At 31.9% G+C, this 16,024-nt stretch overlaps 1 protein-coding gene across 1 annotated transcript in view; it reads left to right on the forward strand.

The window, feature by feature from the left end:
* Positions 1-16,024, forward strand: part of LOC139492611 (3'-5' exoribonuclease HELZ2-like) — an 88,424-nt gene that overhangs the window by 31,273 nt on the left and 41,127 nt on the right. Inside the window, exons 11-13 of the mRNA XM_071280760.1 lie at positions 1,680-1,858; positions 4,779-4,806; positions 5,590-9,352. Coding sequence (XP_071136861.1) covers positions 1,680-1,858; positions 4,779-4,806; positions 5,590-9,352 — 3,970 coding nt within the window. The remainder of the gene's footprint in view (positions 1-1,679; positions 1,859-4,778; positions 4,807-5,589; positions 9,353-16,024) is intronic.

Raw genomic sequence — 16,024 nt, forward strand, 5'->3', positions numbered from 1 at the left:
AACAAAATCGGGGCAACAAACCAAAACCGAGGGAAACGCATTAAATATAAGAGGAGAACAACGACACAACACCGAAACGCAACAGCACACAGAAACGGACCAAGCAACAGACAATACACCACGAGAATAACAAATATAACATCAAAACCAAATACATGAATATGGGATAGACAAGTACCGTGCAACATCTTATCTCAAAAATAAGAGAAAACAGAAACGACTCAACGTTAAAATGCAACACACACACAGAAACGAACAATATTATAACAATGGCCATCTTCCTGACTTGGTACATGACACTTTTAAAGTGTTATAAAATAATCTGTTTAGGAATAAAGGCCAATGATAGATCATCTTGTTACATGTGTTTGCAAAATAACGGTGAGTTTTCTATGATCTATTTTATTTGATTCATAGGATGATAATGATAATGATGATAGTAGCAAGGGACAGAAAAGAAAAGAAAACGGTTGGTAACTTATTTTTCTTGTTAATAGATATTTTCAGTGAATAAAATGTCGCTAAATTGATTCGCATTTCTTTCATAAAGAATTGGTTCAATACATATGTCTCTTCCATAATAGATTATTTGAATCTTGTATAAAATGCTATCATAAAATAATATCATGATGTTATGCAAGTATTCTTTCTTGCAGTGGTAGCTTTAATAAAAAATAACTCAAAAATGCATGAACCATTTTGTATGAAACTTTTATGAACTATTTTTATAATTAGATTATATGTTTCTAAATTATTGGATTTAAACTGATTAAAAAGGGTGTATTTCAATTTTCAGACAATAACTCCATTGATATTTATTAAACAACTTTCCTTTGTGTAAAACATTTTTGAGGAGTTAAGGAAATTAATTATTGAAAAAAAACGATGGTCGTATCATGCGGTCATGGCGCAAGAATATATTTTGAAATTCCAAACTATAAACTTAGAAGTATTATACAACTCGTCTAAACATCAACCCAACAATGTTAGATCTGTAAATTTGCTTTCGCCTCGCCGGGATTCGAACCAACTTAGAAGTATTATATATATATATATAATTTATGGAAACATTCATGATGTCTTGATCTAAAAATTAGCTTTTCAAAAGTCGCATCGATGCATGTTTCGAAAAAAATAAAATTGTTCCAGTTATTTTTCAATATCGAAAAATGATAAAATCAAAATAAAAATAAATTTCCTATTATTGAAGCTCAACGTTAGAAAGATACTTTATGTTTTGTTGCCATATAACTGCAATACAGACGAGACGTGTCGTATCAATATACTTAGCGTTTAATTTTCGTTACCCACTTGAATTTGGCTGATCTTTATCGATTGACGAGATTTTAACGCCGGCAATAATATTATGCCTTAGTTTGTATTATTAAAACAAACTGGTTATCACATCATGTACAGTTGATTGGCTTATAAAAAACATAACCACACAATTGCGAGTTTTCCAGGCTTGTGAGCAAGGTGTTGATAAATTTATGCATAAGAACAAACTGGGAATATGTGGACTCAGCTGATCAGTACTTTTTATTATGTAAGACTATCCAATGCAGTTAAGTAGAGTTCCAAACTCCTCATTTAAATAATATGTAAACATAATGATGATTTTTATACATTCATTCAAAAGTATATTGCAGATAGAATATTCTTTTTTTTATTTTTACCAGAATCATCTGCGCCTTCAGATACCGCTGAAAGTGAAGAACATTCATTTGCACAGTCTCGTGAAGAGTTTTTTGTAGATCGTCTGAAGATCGTCTCTCAGACATTTAAGTGTTCAAGCACGGATAACATTTTTGGGTATGAAACGGACAAGAAGAGAGAAGATAAGAAAAACACAGAACATGTACGTAGATAAAAAATTTCACTGTTGCTTTATAAGTTTCATTTTACAATCAACCCTTACTGCATGTAAAAAATTCCGATTGTGGTTAATTATAAGTTTATAAGTTTTAAAAAATAAATCATGATTTATTCTCACCAATTATAAAAACCCGATATCACCAGCAGTAGATCTTTCCCACATTAGTCATTACCCTAAGGCAACTTGTGAATGTAGGTTAAAAACTCTTTATATAAACGATATTAGTTAACCATTCGAAATTAACCTCATTCTTTCTTAAGCTGCATCAGTTATACAAAGCTGTAGGAGAACATATTTATCCGCTTTTTAACATAAATAAAGCACTCCCATCGGACTTCTATCAAGCAGTAATCACATATTGAAAAGCGGATCTAAAAGAAAAAGAATCTCATCCGGGACTTGGACATTCCTCATCGGTACATAAAATGTGAGAAGAAGGATCTCACATTGTACGTCTGAAATATGAACTATCTACTGCAAGACTTTCGATATCGTACCATTGATTTTACAAACAGTTTTTTTTAACGAAAAAATAACGGGAAAGTATACGAAATTAAGCACAATAACATAATTTAAGGTTGTGTGCTGCATAACACTTTTAGGCTGTAACCGTTTGATATTATGTGGGGGAGGGGGAAGGAGAGGGGATGTATTGTTTTGAAAAAAAGTTTGTTTCTGCAATCAACAATTCCTCCCACGAAAGGGTGATCCTTGCTTCCAGGCCCCTGGATCCTCTTATGGTTTCATATATATAAAAAAAAAATAGATAAGGAGATGTAGTACAGTGTGCGATTGCAAATGAGAAAATCTACCAAAGTTCAAACCAAGTGGATGTACTAATTATTTCCAACAGTTTGGCTTTCTTCAAGAGAAAACCGGATACCATATACTTCAACTTCAGAAATACTGAATTGAACAGGATCTTTCTGTAAATTGTAATAATTAAAATCGCAATTAAATCTTAAATGACCAAATCTGAATATTAAATGCACGCAATAATTTCCGAATTTACAGTAGTCGGTTATATCAGGCTCCAATATGAAAGGTTTAGATAGATTTTTTTGTGTGTTTGAGGTTGTTTCTAGATTCTTGTTTCGTGGTATTCATTGTGAAAAATGACCCCTTTGTTCCTTCTTACTGTTTTCAAAATTTGGCACAATTATCAAAATAAAGATCATTATTAGCGGTTGTTTTGAAACCTTTGTTTCTGAATCACAGTCCATCGTTATTCATAAAAAAGAAATTGGTTCTGAAAACGAAGGAAGCTAAGTGGAAACTAAAAGTCTCACTACAAGTTGTTTCAAAACAAATAAAAACATATTTCAGGAAATTCCAATGGCAAAAAGAATATTTACCATCTATTTTGAATAAAAAAAGTCATGTAAATACTTCTTTGCCTGAAGCTGCAGTTTGAATCCATAATGACAATGTCTTAAAGAACACACATGTAAAGAACTTTTATTTGAAGTTTACATGAAAAACAAATAGTGTTCATTTTGACTTAGTCTTATTTATGAAATAGATATTAATAATGACTATCTAGCGATTTTTGAAATGGGATGTCAAACCAAGACAATAGGGGGTCTAGGGGATTTAAGAGAGTTAATCGTAATAGACGGTGACAACCCCCGGAATCCGATCCAATGGGTTGCCTCATAAAGACGGGATCCTACATATCCATTTTTTGTATGTTAAGTGTGTCACATCGTCGGGTTCTTTATACAGACACACCGATCCCTCAGTATGTTCGAATAGGAATGTCTGTTTCGTGTTGAAAAGGAGGGGACCTTTTTTCTATATAAAACCGTAACATGTACATTTATGATTACAACAATTTAACTGATTCATATAAGTACTTTTCGTTATACATGCATGTTGCGTTATCTCCAGTCTCTTAATTCTGCCAAATCTGAAGCTGACTCAAAATTGTCGTCCGTCTTATATCCGTCCATATTAACAACTGCATACAGGATCATGATATATTCTTTGATGTAATAAAAATGCACGATATGGCAATTCTTGACCTGATGATCCATAATAGCATATGAATTTAAAAAGAATATGCAAAACGCCAGCTTTTACATGTGTACAATCTACTCATTTGTCTAAGTATGAATGAAGATCGTCAAAGAAATGTTACTAATGGGTTTTTTCTTTTCAATTTCTTTTCATATTAATCATGGTTTGATATTATCAAAACAAATATTATTTGCTCTTTTTTTCATTAAATGTCATATAAAAGTTCAAATTAATTAAACAAAATCCTATATGTTTTACAACTTAATGGTTAGTTTTTCATTATAAAACTTATGCACATTTATTCTAAAGAAAAATCTATAATTTTTCCAAATTCGCCGATATATTTTCAATGTGCAGCTAGCTCAGCGGGGCCTTTCTCGTGAAAATCCGGTGATCGCAATACGCATGGATGTGTCATTGAAATAAACCATTATCTCATTTTACATGTTATACACGTGCTCGACAATTATTTAGATGTCATATTTTCACATCATCACAGACGGACAAAATGATTTTTTTACGATTATATGATAATACGATATGAATGCGTAAAAAAAGATTAAATCGTGCATAGAAGTCTAAGTTCATGATATATACATGCATTGTTTCAAGAATTTCACTAGTTTCACATGACTTTAATGTCCAAAATAATCGTATTAAGGGTCTAACATCGGGTGAAAGTTAGTTATACACTTCTATATACGGTGTGTCTGAAAAAGACGCCGTCCTCTGACAAACAGTGCTTCTCTCAGTTGACTGTCCCTCTGGTATCTTTCGTCCCTCTTTTATACCTATTCAATGGAACATATAATATATAATAATAACGCATTGAAGAGGGGTTTGTTTTAATTTCATACCATATGATTTATCATTTATATTCCAGGAAAGAGCGTTAATCAGGGTTTCTAAAGGTAAGTTCTTTCTAAGATTTCTTGTGAAGAACCGTCAATGAAAGTAGATAAGACAATGTGTCTGTACTGTGTGTCCATCCGGTCGTCTGTTATTATGTTCGTTCGTGTGTTTCGTATTCAATAAAATGATTTTATAATAATTCTTCTATCGATTCTTATTTTACTGCACGTGATGCGTATTCAGCCATTGGTGCACGAGACAATTTATATGAAAATCCAGACTATAGTTCAGAGAATTGCTAATGTCACAGTGATTTTCATATCTGTAAAAACAACATTCAATATAATATTATTCGTATATATTCATTAACACAAAATTGCCTTTTTAATTAAAACAGTGTGTATATGTTATTTTAATTCAAAACTTAGTGTACATATTTATAATGATATGAATATCAAATCAAGTGACACACGATTTTGACATTTTGCATAAAATATTGATCTGAAAATATCACAACGGAAAACACATTTTCCTCAGGTGAAAAATGTAAAAAAAAAACTTATGACTGGGCACCCAGAACACAATCAAAAACCGGAAAAATAGTAATGATTTCGGGTAGTCCTTTAAGATACATATATATCATTTTATATAGGTCGATTTTCCAGCTGTATTATAGGCCCTTTGGTGGCTTCGAATTGAATTCTGCTGATTGGTCGGATTGTTGTATCTTTCCCCGTTTTCAATCCGTGCATTTTCATTCACTATTCTAGTACACAGATATACTTAATATATACATATTTTAATGTATATACATACTTGGATTATCTAAATTTATCTTGCAGGTGTATTAAAGGACACACTAAAACACTCTTCTACGTTGGAAGACAGCAATACTTGTACTGAAGATGTTGGATACTTGCAATCTTCAAAGCAACCTCTTGACCACAAAAGTACAAAGAACCTATCAGCCAGGCGACGTAGAACTGTAAAAAAAATTAAAAAACGTTTAGCATCGGATTTATCAGATAAAGAGATCGACGATAAACACATTTTTGAAATAAATCATGAATGGAACGATGAAGAAGATTACTATCACAACTACACTAATACTCATTGTTCAAGTGATGATTATCTCAAGGATTATTCAGTCATTCATTTGAATGATGAGGTCGGCAGTGATAACAGCAATAAAAGTGCTCATGTGGATAAAGGAAACCAAAACAGAAAGCAAAAACAAATAAAAGTAAAAGAAGATTACTACGGAAAGTCAAAAGCGTTGGCCATTGATGACAAACATAAAACATTAATCGATACACAAATGATACAGTATGGATTACATTTGTCAGAAAGATGCTGTACAAGTCTAAGCGAAAAAAAAATATTTCGGAGAATTTCAAACAAATACAGGAACTTTTATACGCCTTTTATTGAGGACAAAATCGATTTACAGACCAAGTGTAATGATTACCCAAATCAATTCAGAAAGGGTACTCTTGAGATTCGATCTTCTCATGAGGCCATTTGCACATTGGAGAAACCTTTGAACGGAGCTGCAACCGTTGAAATATTAGGTCGATCGAAATGTGGCAAGGCTTTTACGGATGACGAAGTAGTAGTTCAAATATACCACATCACAGATCGCCCATACATTCACCGAGTTTCAAAAGAAATACAAGGTTCAGCAGAACTTTTTGGAGAAGTTATAGGTTGTTTTAACAGACATCGCTACAACGGAATATCTCATCCCGTCTTTGTATGTGAACTAGATACGTTTGACTTCGATAAAGCAAAACCTATTTGTAAAACACTTCCAAAATTTCTTCTTCTTAGTGAAAACAAAGAAAATTGTCCATTCAGTGTTGACATATATACGTACAACGAAAACAAAAAAGCAATATCGTACGACAAATCACTATCCGTGAGTCCTGCATTGCGACAAAGATATCTGTTTTATGTAGCATATATTTCATGGAACAGTTTATATCCCTTAGGTGCTATAATAAAAGTTCATGAATCAACAAGAGAGTTTGAGACAGGCTTAAAAATTCTAGAATTACGAAACAATGTTCCAACATTATATTCAAATGACACAATAAAGTATTTGGACTTTGACATGAAATACATGGATGACAAAAGTAAACGAATAGACCTAACGGAAGATTGTAATGTTTTTACCATTGATCCAGTTGGTTCCAAGGTTTTGGATGATGCAATCAGTATAAAGGAACTTGATAATGGAGAATGGAGAGTCGGAGTTCATATAACGGACGTAAGTGTATTTATAGAACAAGATTGCGCCCTTGATTTTGAGGCAAGACATAGGGGAACAACGTTTTTTCGTGGACAGTTCAGTGATCCGCATGAGATGCTTCCTGAACCAATGAGTACAGAAAGATGTAGTTTGGTTGCATCTAAAAATAGGTTGGCTCTAACAATTTTCTTTTATTTTGATAAAGATCTTAAATGTATTCATAAAAATACGAAATGCTTTAAAAGTATCATTCAATCGAAGTGTCAGCTTTCGTATGAAAAAGTACAAGACATTATAGAAAATGATTCAACATCTCCGCTTAAAAACGAAGTATTATCATTATTTGAAATTGCTAAATCTTTAAGAAAAAAAAGACTCGGATATGGAATGTTTTCAATACCATATGAATTTGAGTTTTTTCAAAACAAGGAGAATTCGACAAATTATCCGGAGGCGTACTTCTTAATAGAAGAGTTGATGATATTGACAAACCATTCTGTCGCATCATACTTAATGCGAACATTTCCAGACTGTATTCCACTTAGATGTCAAGATCCTCCGTCTGACACAAGTTTGTCAGCCTTTCTAGCAAAATATCCGAAAGTTGTTGATATGATTTTAGCGTTCCAACATTTTCCTCATGACAGAGATAAAAAGATATGCATAGATAATTTTTTTAATGGATATACAAAGCTACGTTGTAATGATATAACATACGTGCAAAAATGGTTGTGGAAAGCAGTGAATGATCACTTGCAAGCAGGTGATAACAAAAAAGCTGCAAAACTCTTGCTGACAGAAGAATTACACCCATTGCATGCCCTTGTAATAGATGAATGGAAGTCGATTCAAAATCCATCAGAATATAGATGTTCTGGATATATCCAGGGGGTAAAAGGGAAACATTTTACCTTAGGAATGTTCCCTTACACTCACTTTACTGCACCGAATAGAAGATTCACAGATTTGGTAGTTCATCGTCTTCTCCACGCTGCAATTGATGGACAACCTTCACCTTATAGCTGCGAGGAGATCAAATATATTTGTCATGATGTAAATACAGCATTACATAGAGCACAGGAATATAATTATCAGTGTAAATCATACTTGTTAGCGCATACATTGCAATCTGATCCACAAATCTTTCATGCATATATAGAAGATTGCAATGACAAAGAAATTTCATTACTTATTCCTGGATGCAATTTTTTGAAAAAACACCGTAGAACAATTAAATTAGATTTGTTGGGGGTTTCGGAACAACCAAAATTTAAAATGGATGTCGATAAGCTAAATAGTACTGCTAACAGGAAATATATGCAACTGACCTGGAAGAAGCGAATTTATTCTATACATAAAGAAAAACCTTATCCAAAACACCCATTGGAAGGGTACATAGTATCTAAGAAAGGATGTCCTCAGAAGATTGACCCAAATCAGAAAATAGATTTTAAGCAAATGTCTGTTTGGTTAGAATACATAAAACGTATAATTGACGGTAAGGAGTTGCGTGATCTAAAACCTGAAGGTAATACTCTAGAACCGGGTGAAAAGTTGTCGACATCATTTTTGTATTCCGCAATAGACACAGAAAATGACGTTAATTCCGAAATCATAGATCCCACAAAAAAAACAATCAATGAAAGAAAAATATTTATAACTGAACAGTTTTGCAATTTCAGTATGAACTTTCATCATGGACAAGTTGTTACAGTACAGTTATCCTCCGAAATGCAGAAAGGGCTATTAACACCTTGCATTGATATCCTCGACATGACAAACAATGTAAAATATTGTCTAAAACATGAAAAAGACCCTATTGGTTGCTTTGCCGAATTGTCTACAACATCCCCAAGGATTAAGTACACAGATTACAAAGAATATATAGATATATGGACATCAATCATGAAAATGGAAACTGCCCTGACTATTGTGAAAGACAATACTATCGTCGTGAATGATTTACCTATACGATTTGATGAAAAAGGTGGAAATTTTATTCTGAGATCAGATTTCTGCTTTGAGCGAAATATTGACTTATCGGATACAACTGTGTACGGTTTTAGAAAAACAGAGACCGAATGGGTACAGAACTCAGATTATTTGTGCATTAAATGTCCTGTATCTTCTTCCTCTGGGGAGTTTTTACATATACGAAAGTCCTCCGCTCCACATGACTATAAAATTTTGATTAACCACGCAAGAATAACAAGAGTGTCAAAATTGTGTAACAATACTGAAGATGAACAATTAAAAGTTTGTTTCGAGTTTATAAAAGCTGAAAGGCGGCCGCTGTTTATAACCACTAAAACTTTATGCAGCGTTGAAATAATCCAAAAGCCGGAATTCAACAAGTAAGTTTTCAAATTATTTATGTAGTTTGTAGCTTACTACTGACAATGATTTATATAATGATATATTCTACAATGCCGGAAAATAACAGTACTTTAAGACAATTAATATTGAATTGAAACAGCTGAAAATAAAAGTCATATAATCACACCTTTAAATAAAAGAAATTAAAAAGCATAACCACTGCTAGCAAAATCATGCTTAAAAAAAACTTGTCTGTCAAATATCAAGAGATAGAATTTTAATTTTCCCTTAAATTTAATACTAGCAATGCATTTTATTGTTCAATCATTTATGATAGTGAAATAATTAAATACCACGCACATCGCAACCAGTTTGGTTTAATTTTGTCAAAATAAAAATTAAGAAAAATATCGCAGATTCTAATGTAATTAAAGATTCCCTAGTAAATGAATTATGTTTTTGACGAGCCTTCCACTTTTGTCGAAAAAGCGAGACATAGCGATCATACATTCCGTCGGCGTCGTTGTCGGCGGCGGCGACCACAAATAATCACTCTGTGGTTATTTTTTTTTAACTATACTGGTCATTAGAATCAAGCAGAATAAAATTGAAAATAGAAATTGGGAATGTATCAAAGAGACAACAACCCGACTATAGAAAAAACAACAGCGGAAGGTCACCAACAGGTCTTCAATGTAACGAGAAATTCCCGCAACTCGAGGTGTCCTTCAGCTGGTCCCTAAACAAATATATACTAGTTCAGTGATAATGAACGCAATACTAATTTCCAAATTGTACACAAGAACTAAAATTAAAATAATACAAGACTAACAAAGACCAGAGGCTCCTGACTTGGGACATGCGCAAAAATGCGGCGGGGTTAAACATGTTTATGAGATCTCAACCCTCCCCCTATACCCCAAGCCAATGTAGAAAAATAAACGCATAACAATACGTACATTTAAAATTCAATTCAAGAGAAGTCCGAGTCTGATGTCAGAAGATGTAACCAAAGAAAATAAACAAAATGACAATTATACATAAATAACAACAGACTACTAGCAGTTAACTGACATGCCAGCTCCAGACTTCAATTAAACTGATTGAAAGACTATGATTTCATCATATGATTATCAGGCACAATCCTTCCCATTAGGGGTTTAGTATCATACCATCATAAAAATATGAGAAGTATGTTTAGTTAAAAAAAAAACATTTTTTTTCCATTATTTTACCTTTTCTGCCAGGAAGCATTACATTTACTCTGTAGTTAGAATTTTAATAAATTCTTAAACTAATCTGGATTTGTACCAAAATTGCAGAGAAGCTTGTTTATGATCAAAGGCTAGTATCTAGAAGGAGATTTTGTTAAAATTTAGTACCACTTTTCCTATATTTTACTTATATATGTTACAGTGAATTTGTATAATCAGGGATTATGTAGAATCCCTGATTTTTCAGGGAATATGTAGAATCACTAAAATCATTAGTAATTATATATAATCCCTGAAAATGACCAGTGATTTTACATAATCACTGAACATTTTAATAATTATTCTACAAATTCCCTTATATGATTTCAGGGATTATGAATAATTCAATGGTCCTTTGTTTAATAAACAAAAATAATATAGACAAATTATAATTTTAAGTTTCTTTCATTTTCCTTGCCAGATGCAATAATTATAGCTTTTAAACGCATAGGATGATCTAAAAGATATAATCAACACAAGGTTAAGAGATATAGTTGAAGACTTCAAAATCAAAAATATTAACCTTCCCTTATAACGATAGCTTTACATGTATTGTTTGTTTATTAAAAGCCATCGTCAAATGAATATTCATGCTCTATTTGTAAATCCACAAGCATGTTATTTGTGATACATGTAAAGATTATGGAACAACTGTTTTGTGTGGTTTTTTTTGTTCAAAGAACAATTTGCAAGAAATTCAAACTGTGCGAACTTAGGCATCTAAATGTAAAGAAAAACAGGCAGAACTTGGGATTAAAATAGAAAAAACTTTAACAGGAAGCTTGCATATTCTCATACCAATTCGATAGGATAAAAAAGGAAAGGGAAACTCAAAACACATAATGGCAATTCTTAGAAAAAGGGTATAAAAAAGGATATTGCCTGACCACAAAACAATGGTATCTTTATCTTTCTTGCTCGAACCAGTTCAAGGTTGCAAATTTCCATTTTTTATTTTTTTTTTATTTTTTTTTTTTGGGGGGGGGGTACCTTCGCATGTGTTTACTGAACTTTTTATTTCTCTTAGGCGTGTTGTTAAAATCTGATTCGATATGCGCAGGAGAAGGATTTTTAAAATGTGGATATTGTGGTAAAAACAGATGTGAAGCATATTATTTTAATATATTGTGTTTAACATTTTAATATAGTGTGCCTAACTTTTAAAAAAAAAATGGGTTTATCATTTCTATATATTGTTATAATTTTGTTACTTTATTATGATGTTTTTATGTGATTTTATAGAATAAATTATTTTATTTTTATTAACTTTCTTTATAAATACAACTATTTCTTCATTTCAGTTATTATGTAGAATCCCTGACGTTTTTTCTAGTGATTATACATAATCTCTGAAAATTTCAGGGATTCTACATAATCACTAAACTAGCCAGTGATTCTACATAATCCCTGAAAAATTCAGGGATTCTACATAATCACTGATTATACAAATTCACTGTAACATATATATACTAAGTTTTTCTTACAGTAAATATATTTACTTACATATTATTACAATCTGCAGTTAAAGGTTTTTAAAACCTTTATTATATTCATAAACTCTGCTGGATTTTTACTCAACTTGGACAGAAGCTTCTATCAATCAAAAGCTATTATCGAGATGAATATTTTTATCAATTTTTTTTTTCATTTTTGTTGAGCCAGCGATTAACAGCAAAGGGAGGCGAGAAACTGGGTTCCGCGGAACCCTTACAAGCATTTGCTTTTAATTTTTCTTTCCACGAACCAAATATCTAGCGACACTAGTTTGCGATGTTCAAATCTTGTAAATTGAATAATAGAAAAAAGTACAAGTGACCAACGGCAAATTAGTAAATAACATGAACTCTAACAAAAGCAATATCGGTTAACGTCTCTCAAATCAGAAACAGTCATATGAATAAAATATATATGTGCTAGAGAAAAATAAGAGTCATAACATACGTGATTTGTGCAAGGATCTCTTATTACAATTTAAAAAGAGTTATCGGTATAAGAAATATAAATACTAGTTGACACAAGAATTTAGACTTACTTTCTATTTAGATTTCGTCATGAAAACTGACATACAAAGGTTACACTTCTGTTAATACAGACAATGCAATTTCTGGTAGGAACTCCGTTTACGGGTGACAATTTAAAAAAAAAATGATGTTTCGTTAAAAAAAAATACCCTAGAATAGAAAACACTAGTATTCTATTCAAAGATCAAAACATAGAGCTGTCCGGCATATTTCAACATGTACCTGACCCTAACCTGTAAGAGTTTAAACCTCTATTTAAAAATTCAATTCACCGCTATATATGTGTTTTATACTGGTACAGTAACATTTCTAAGATATGTCTTATTTAGACGAACTATAGAGATCATATCTAGGAACCAATAAAAAAAAAACCAAAGTATTTATGAGTATTATATATCTCCTCAATGTACGCGTTATTTGTGAAAAAGCTGTATTTATAAGGTGCAACCTACACTACTGTGACTAGGTTGTGGTAATGTTTATCAAAATGAACACCCCAGGATCAATGGATTCGTTTTATTGTGTAATATCAGTAAAAAGAAAGATAACTCTATTTATTCTAGTTGTCATTAACCCAAAAAACAATATTCAAAATGTTCCCACAGACCAAATAGTTTTCCATTTTATTGACATATAAATCTGACAGAGACATATTTTTCTCATCAGAAATTACACATCTAAACATGTTCTATTTTAACAACTATTCTTTTGATAGTCATTTGTTTCATAAACATGAATGGCCAACGAAGATTCAAGTATATTGTCTTATCCTACTTTGTAAAGGACCATTCTGATTCAAACCAACAAAAACTTTCTGAAACTGACATTATCAAGATTCTTGATTATTAGATTGACAACAAATTTGTTGCGTTTGAGGAGGTGGTTTTCAACTGACTTTCGGCATTCTAATGAGAACCAATTATACCCATTTCTTTCCGACTTGATTCGTTATTACTATGAGGCTGACTTCATACAGGAACTTCTTACGAAGAAAGTAAAAAAGTTAGTAATATCCTTTTACTTTACTTTCCGCTATGTAGATGATGGTCTCTCAATAAATAATTCAAAATTTGGTGTTTATGTTGAACCCTTTATCCCATCGAACTAGAGATAAAGGAAACTACAAATGCAGTAAAGTCGGCCTCATATCTTGACTAACATCTAGAAATTGACAATGAGGGTCGGTTGAAATCACAACTGTACAACAAGAGGGATGATTTCAACTTCCCAATTTTGATCTATCCATTTCGAAGTAGCAAAAGTCCAGCAGCGCCTGCATATGGAGTATATATCACCTAATTGATAAGATATTCCGGTGCTTTCCTATCATGATTTCCTTTATAGAGGGTTGCTGCTCACAAGGAAGCTATTAAACCAAGAGTTCCAAATGGGGAAGTTGAAATCAATTATTCGTAAATTTTACGGACGCCAATCCATCACGAGTGGTTGACCGTGCCGAATTAGACAATTTACCGGATTTGATATCTCATAAGCAACACGACGGGTGCCACATGTGGAGCAAGATCTGCTTACCCTTCTGGAGCACCTGAGATCACCCCTAGTTTTTGGTTGGGTTCGTGTTGTTTATTCTTTAGTTTTCTATGTTGTGTCGTGTGTACTATTGTTTGTCTGTTTGTCATTTCATTTTTAGCCATGGCGTTGTCAGTTTTTTTCAATTTATAAGTTTGACTGTCCCTCTGGTATAGTGCGCCTCTCTTTTATAGAATAACCGTTTCACAGATGATATCGGATATGTTCCTTATGTCGTGACTACAATCCCCTTCCTTTTTCATGAATTTGACCTACCGAATTATACTAATTACCGGGTTTGTAATAATATGAGCAACACGACGGGTGCCATATGTGGAGCAGGATCTGCTTACAATTCCGGAGCTCATGAGATCACCACCAGGTTTGGGTGGGGATCATGTTGCTTAGTCATAAGCTTTCTATGTTGTGTTATGTGTACCATTATTTGTATGTTTGTCTATTTTCATTCTTATACCATGGCGTTGTCAGTTTATGTTCAATCTATGAGTTTGACAGCTCCACTGTTATCTTTCGTTCCTCTTTTACAGGTAATTCCATTGAATATAAATAACAATATTTAATTAGTTCACATAAAGCAAACAGCAGAGTAACATAAATCAATATGCTTATTGAAATAAATAGTATAACCATGCTAAAGACAATTATTAAGGTCAAAAACACACATATAACAGATTACAAAACCTACCATATATGATGTACGAAGGTCTTGTTTTTACAATATTGAATCTTCTACATGATACGACACGACCAGTATGGTTCAAATATCTGTAATAAAAATATTAACTATTTGTGTTATAGTTTACGTATTACATTATCAAACAATTTAATAGTTATCCGTACAAATTTATTTCTTTTATATTACTTCTTTTCACTAAACTGAATTATTCTTATAATATAACTGTTTATAGCTCTGAAATACTTACCTGACTGTGTCCATTTAATTTATCTGATTTAAACAATATTTAAGGTAGATCACAAGTATATATTTTTTGAGACAGAACTTTTTTTATAATTTGCCAAAATGAAGATTTTACTATGCTCTTTTCAAAAAATTAATAATAAGTATGAGTCACCGAGCTATTTTTCAAGCTATGAGTCGCTGAAAATTGCCAAAATTTGGTTAGTTTGTTCATGAAAAAACACATAAGTGTGCATAAAAAAATTCTATGAGATAGAATTTTGAAAAAAATTGTGAGAAGAAAGGTTTCATAATATGTTTTAAGAAAATAAAAAGAAAACATGGTGTCACCGAACTTGTTTTCTTGCTAGAAATAGAAATAAAAAAAATCCCTATAAGACCAGTATAAATTTTGTACTTAAAGAGTTATCTCCCCTTAAATGGCTCATTTGAAATGAAAAAAATGATTTTAAAACAAAAAAAAATATATTTGTTAAAATACTTTGTATAATAGATTAATTAACAAGTCTTCTTTAAATAGAAAAAAAAACAGTTTAACCATTGAATTGCAAATCTGTCTCCAAATTTGCAGATTTAGGCAAATAACTAGACCGATTTTGTACTGTGATTGTTTAATCCAAGATGGCGGTATACCATGAATCTACCTTAATATACTTTTATACGTGTTAATCTATTTTATACAACTTTTACTCTGTAATCATATTTTCTGACCATTCATACAAAATCATCTATACAATCCATATGAGTATTTTTGTATGTATGTATAATATAAGGTAGAGAGAACTGACCAGATAATAGAATCAAAGATATCTACAAATATGAATACATCAAAGCAACAACACACGACTATTCGAATTCGATTCAAAGTATATGTAAAGTCTGACCCGACAATAGAATTTCCCTCCAAAATTACCATATGAATTAATTAGCCAATTATCACGAAGAAGATAAATTCACAAGAAAGTA

Source organism: Mytilus edulis, chromosome 10 (genome assembly GCF_963676685.1).
Source record: "Mytilus edulis chromosome 10, xbMytEdul2.2, whole genome shotgun sequence".
NCBI lineage: Eukaryota > Metazoa > Mollusca > Bivalvia > Mytilida > Mytilidae > Mytilus > Mytilus edulis.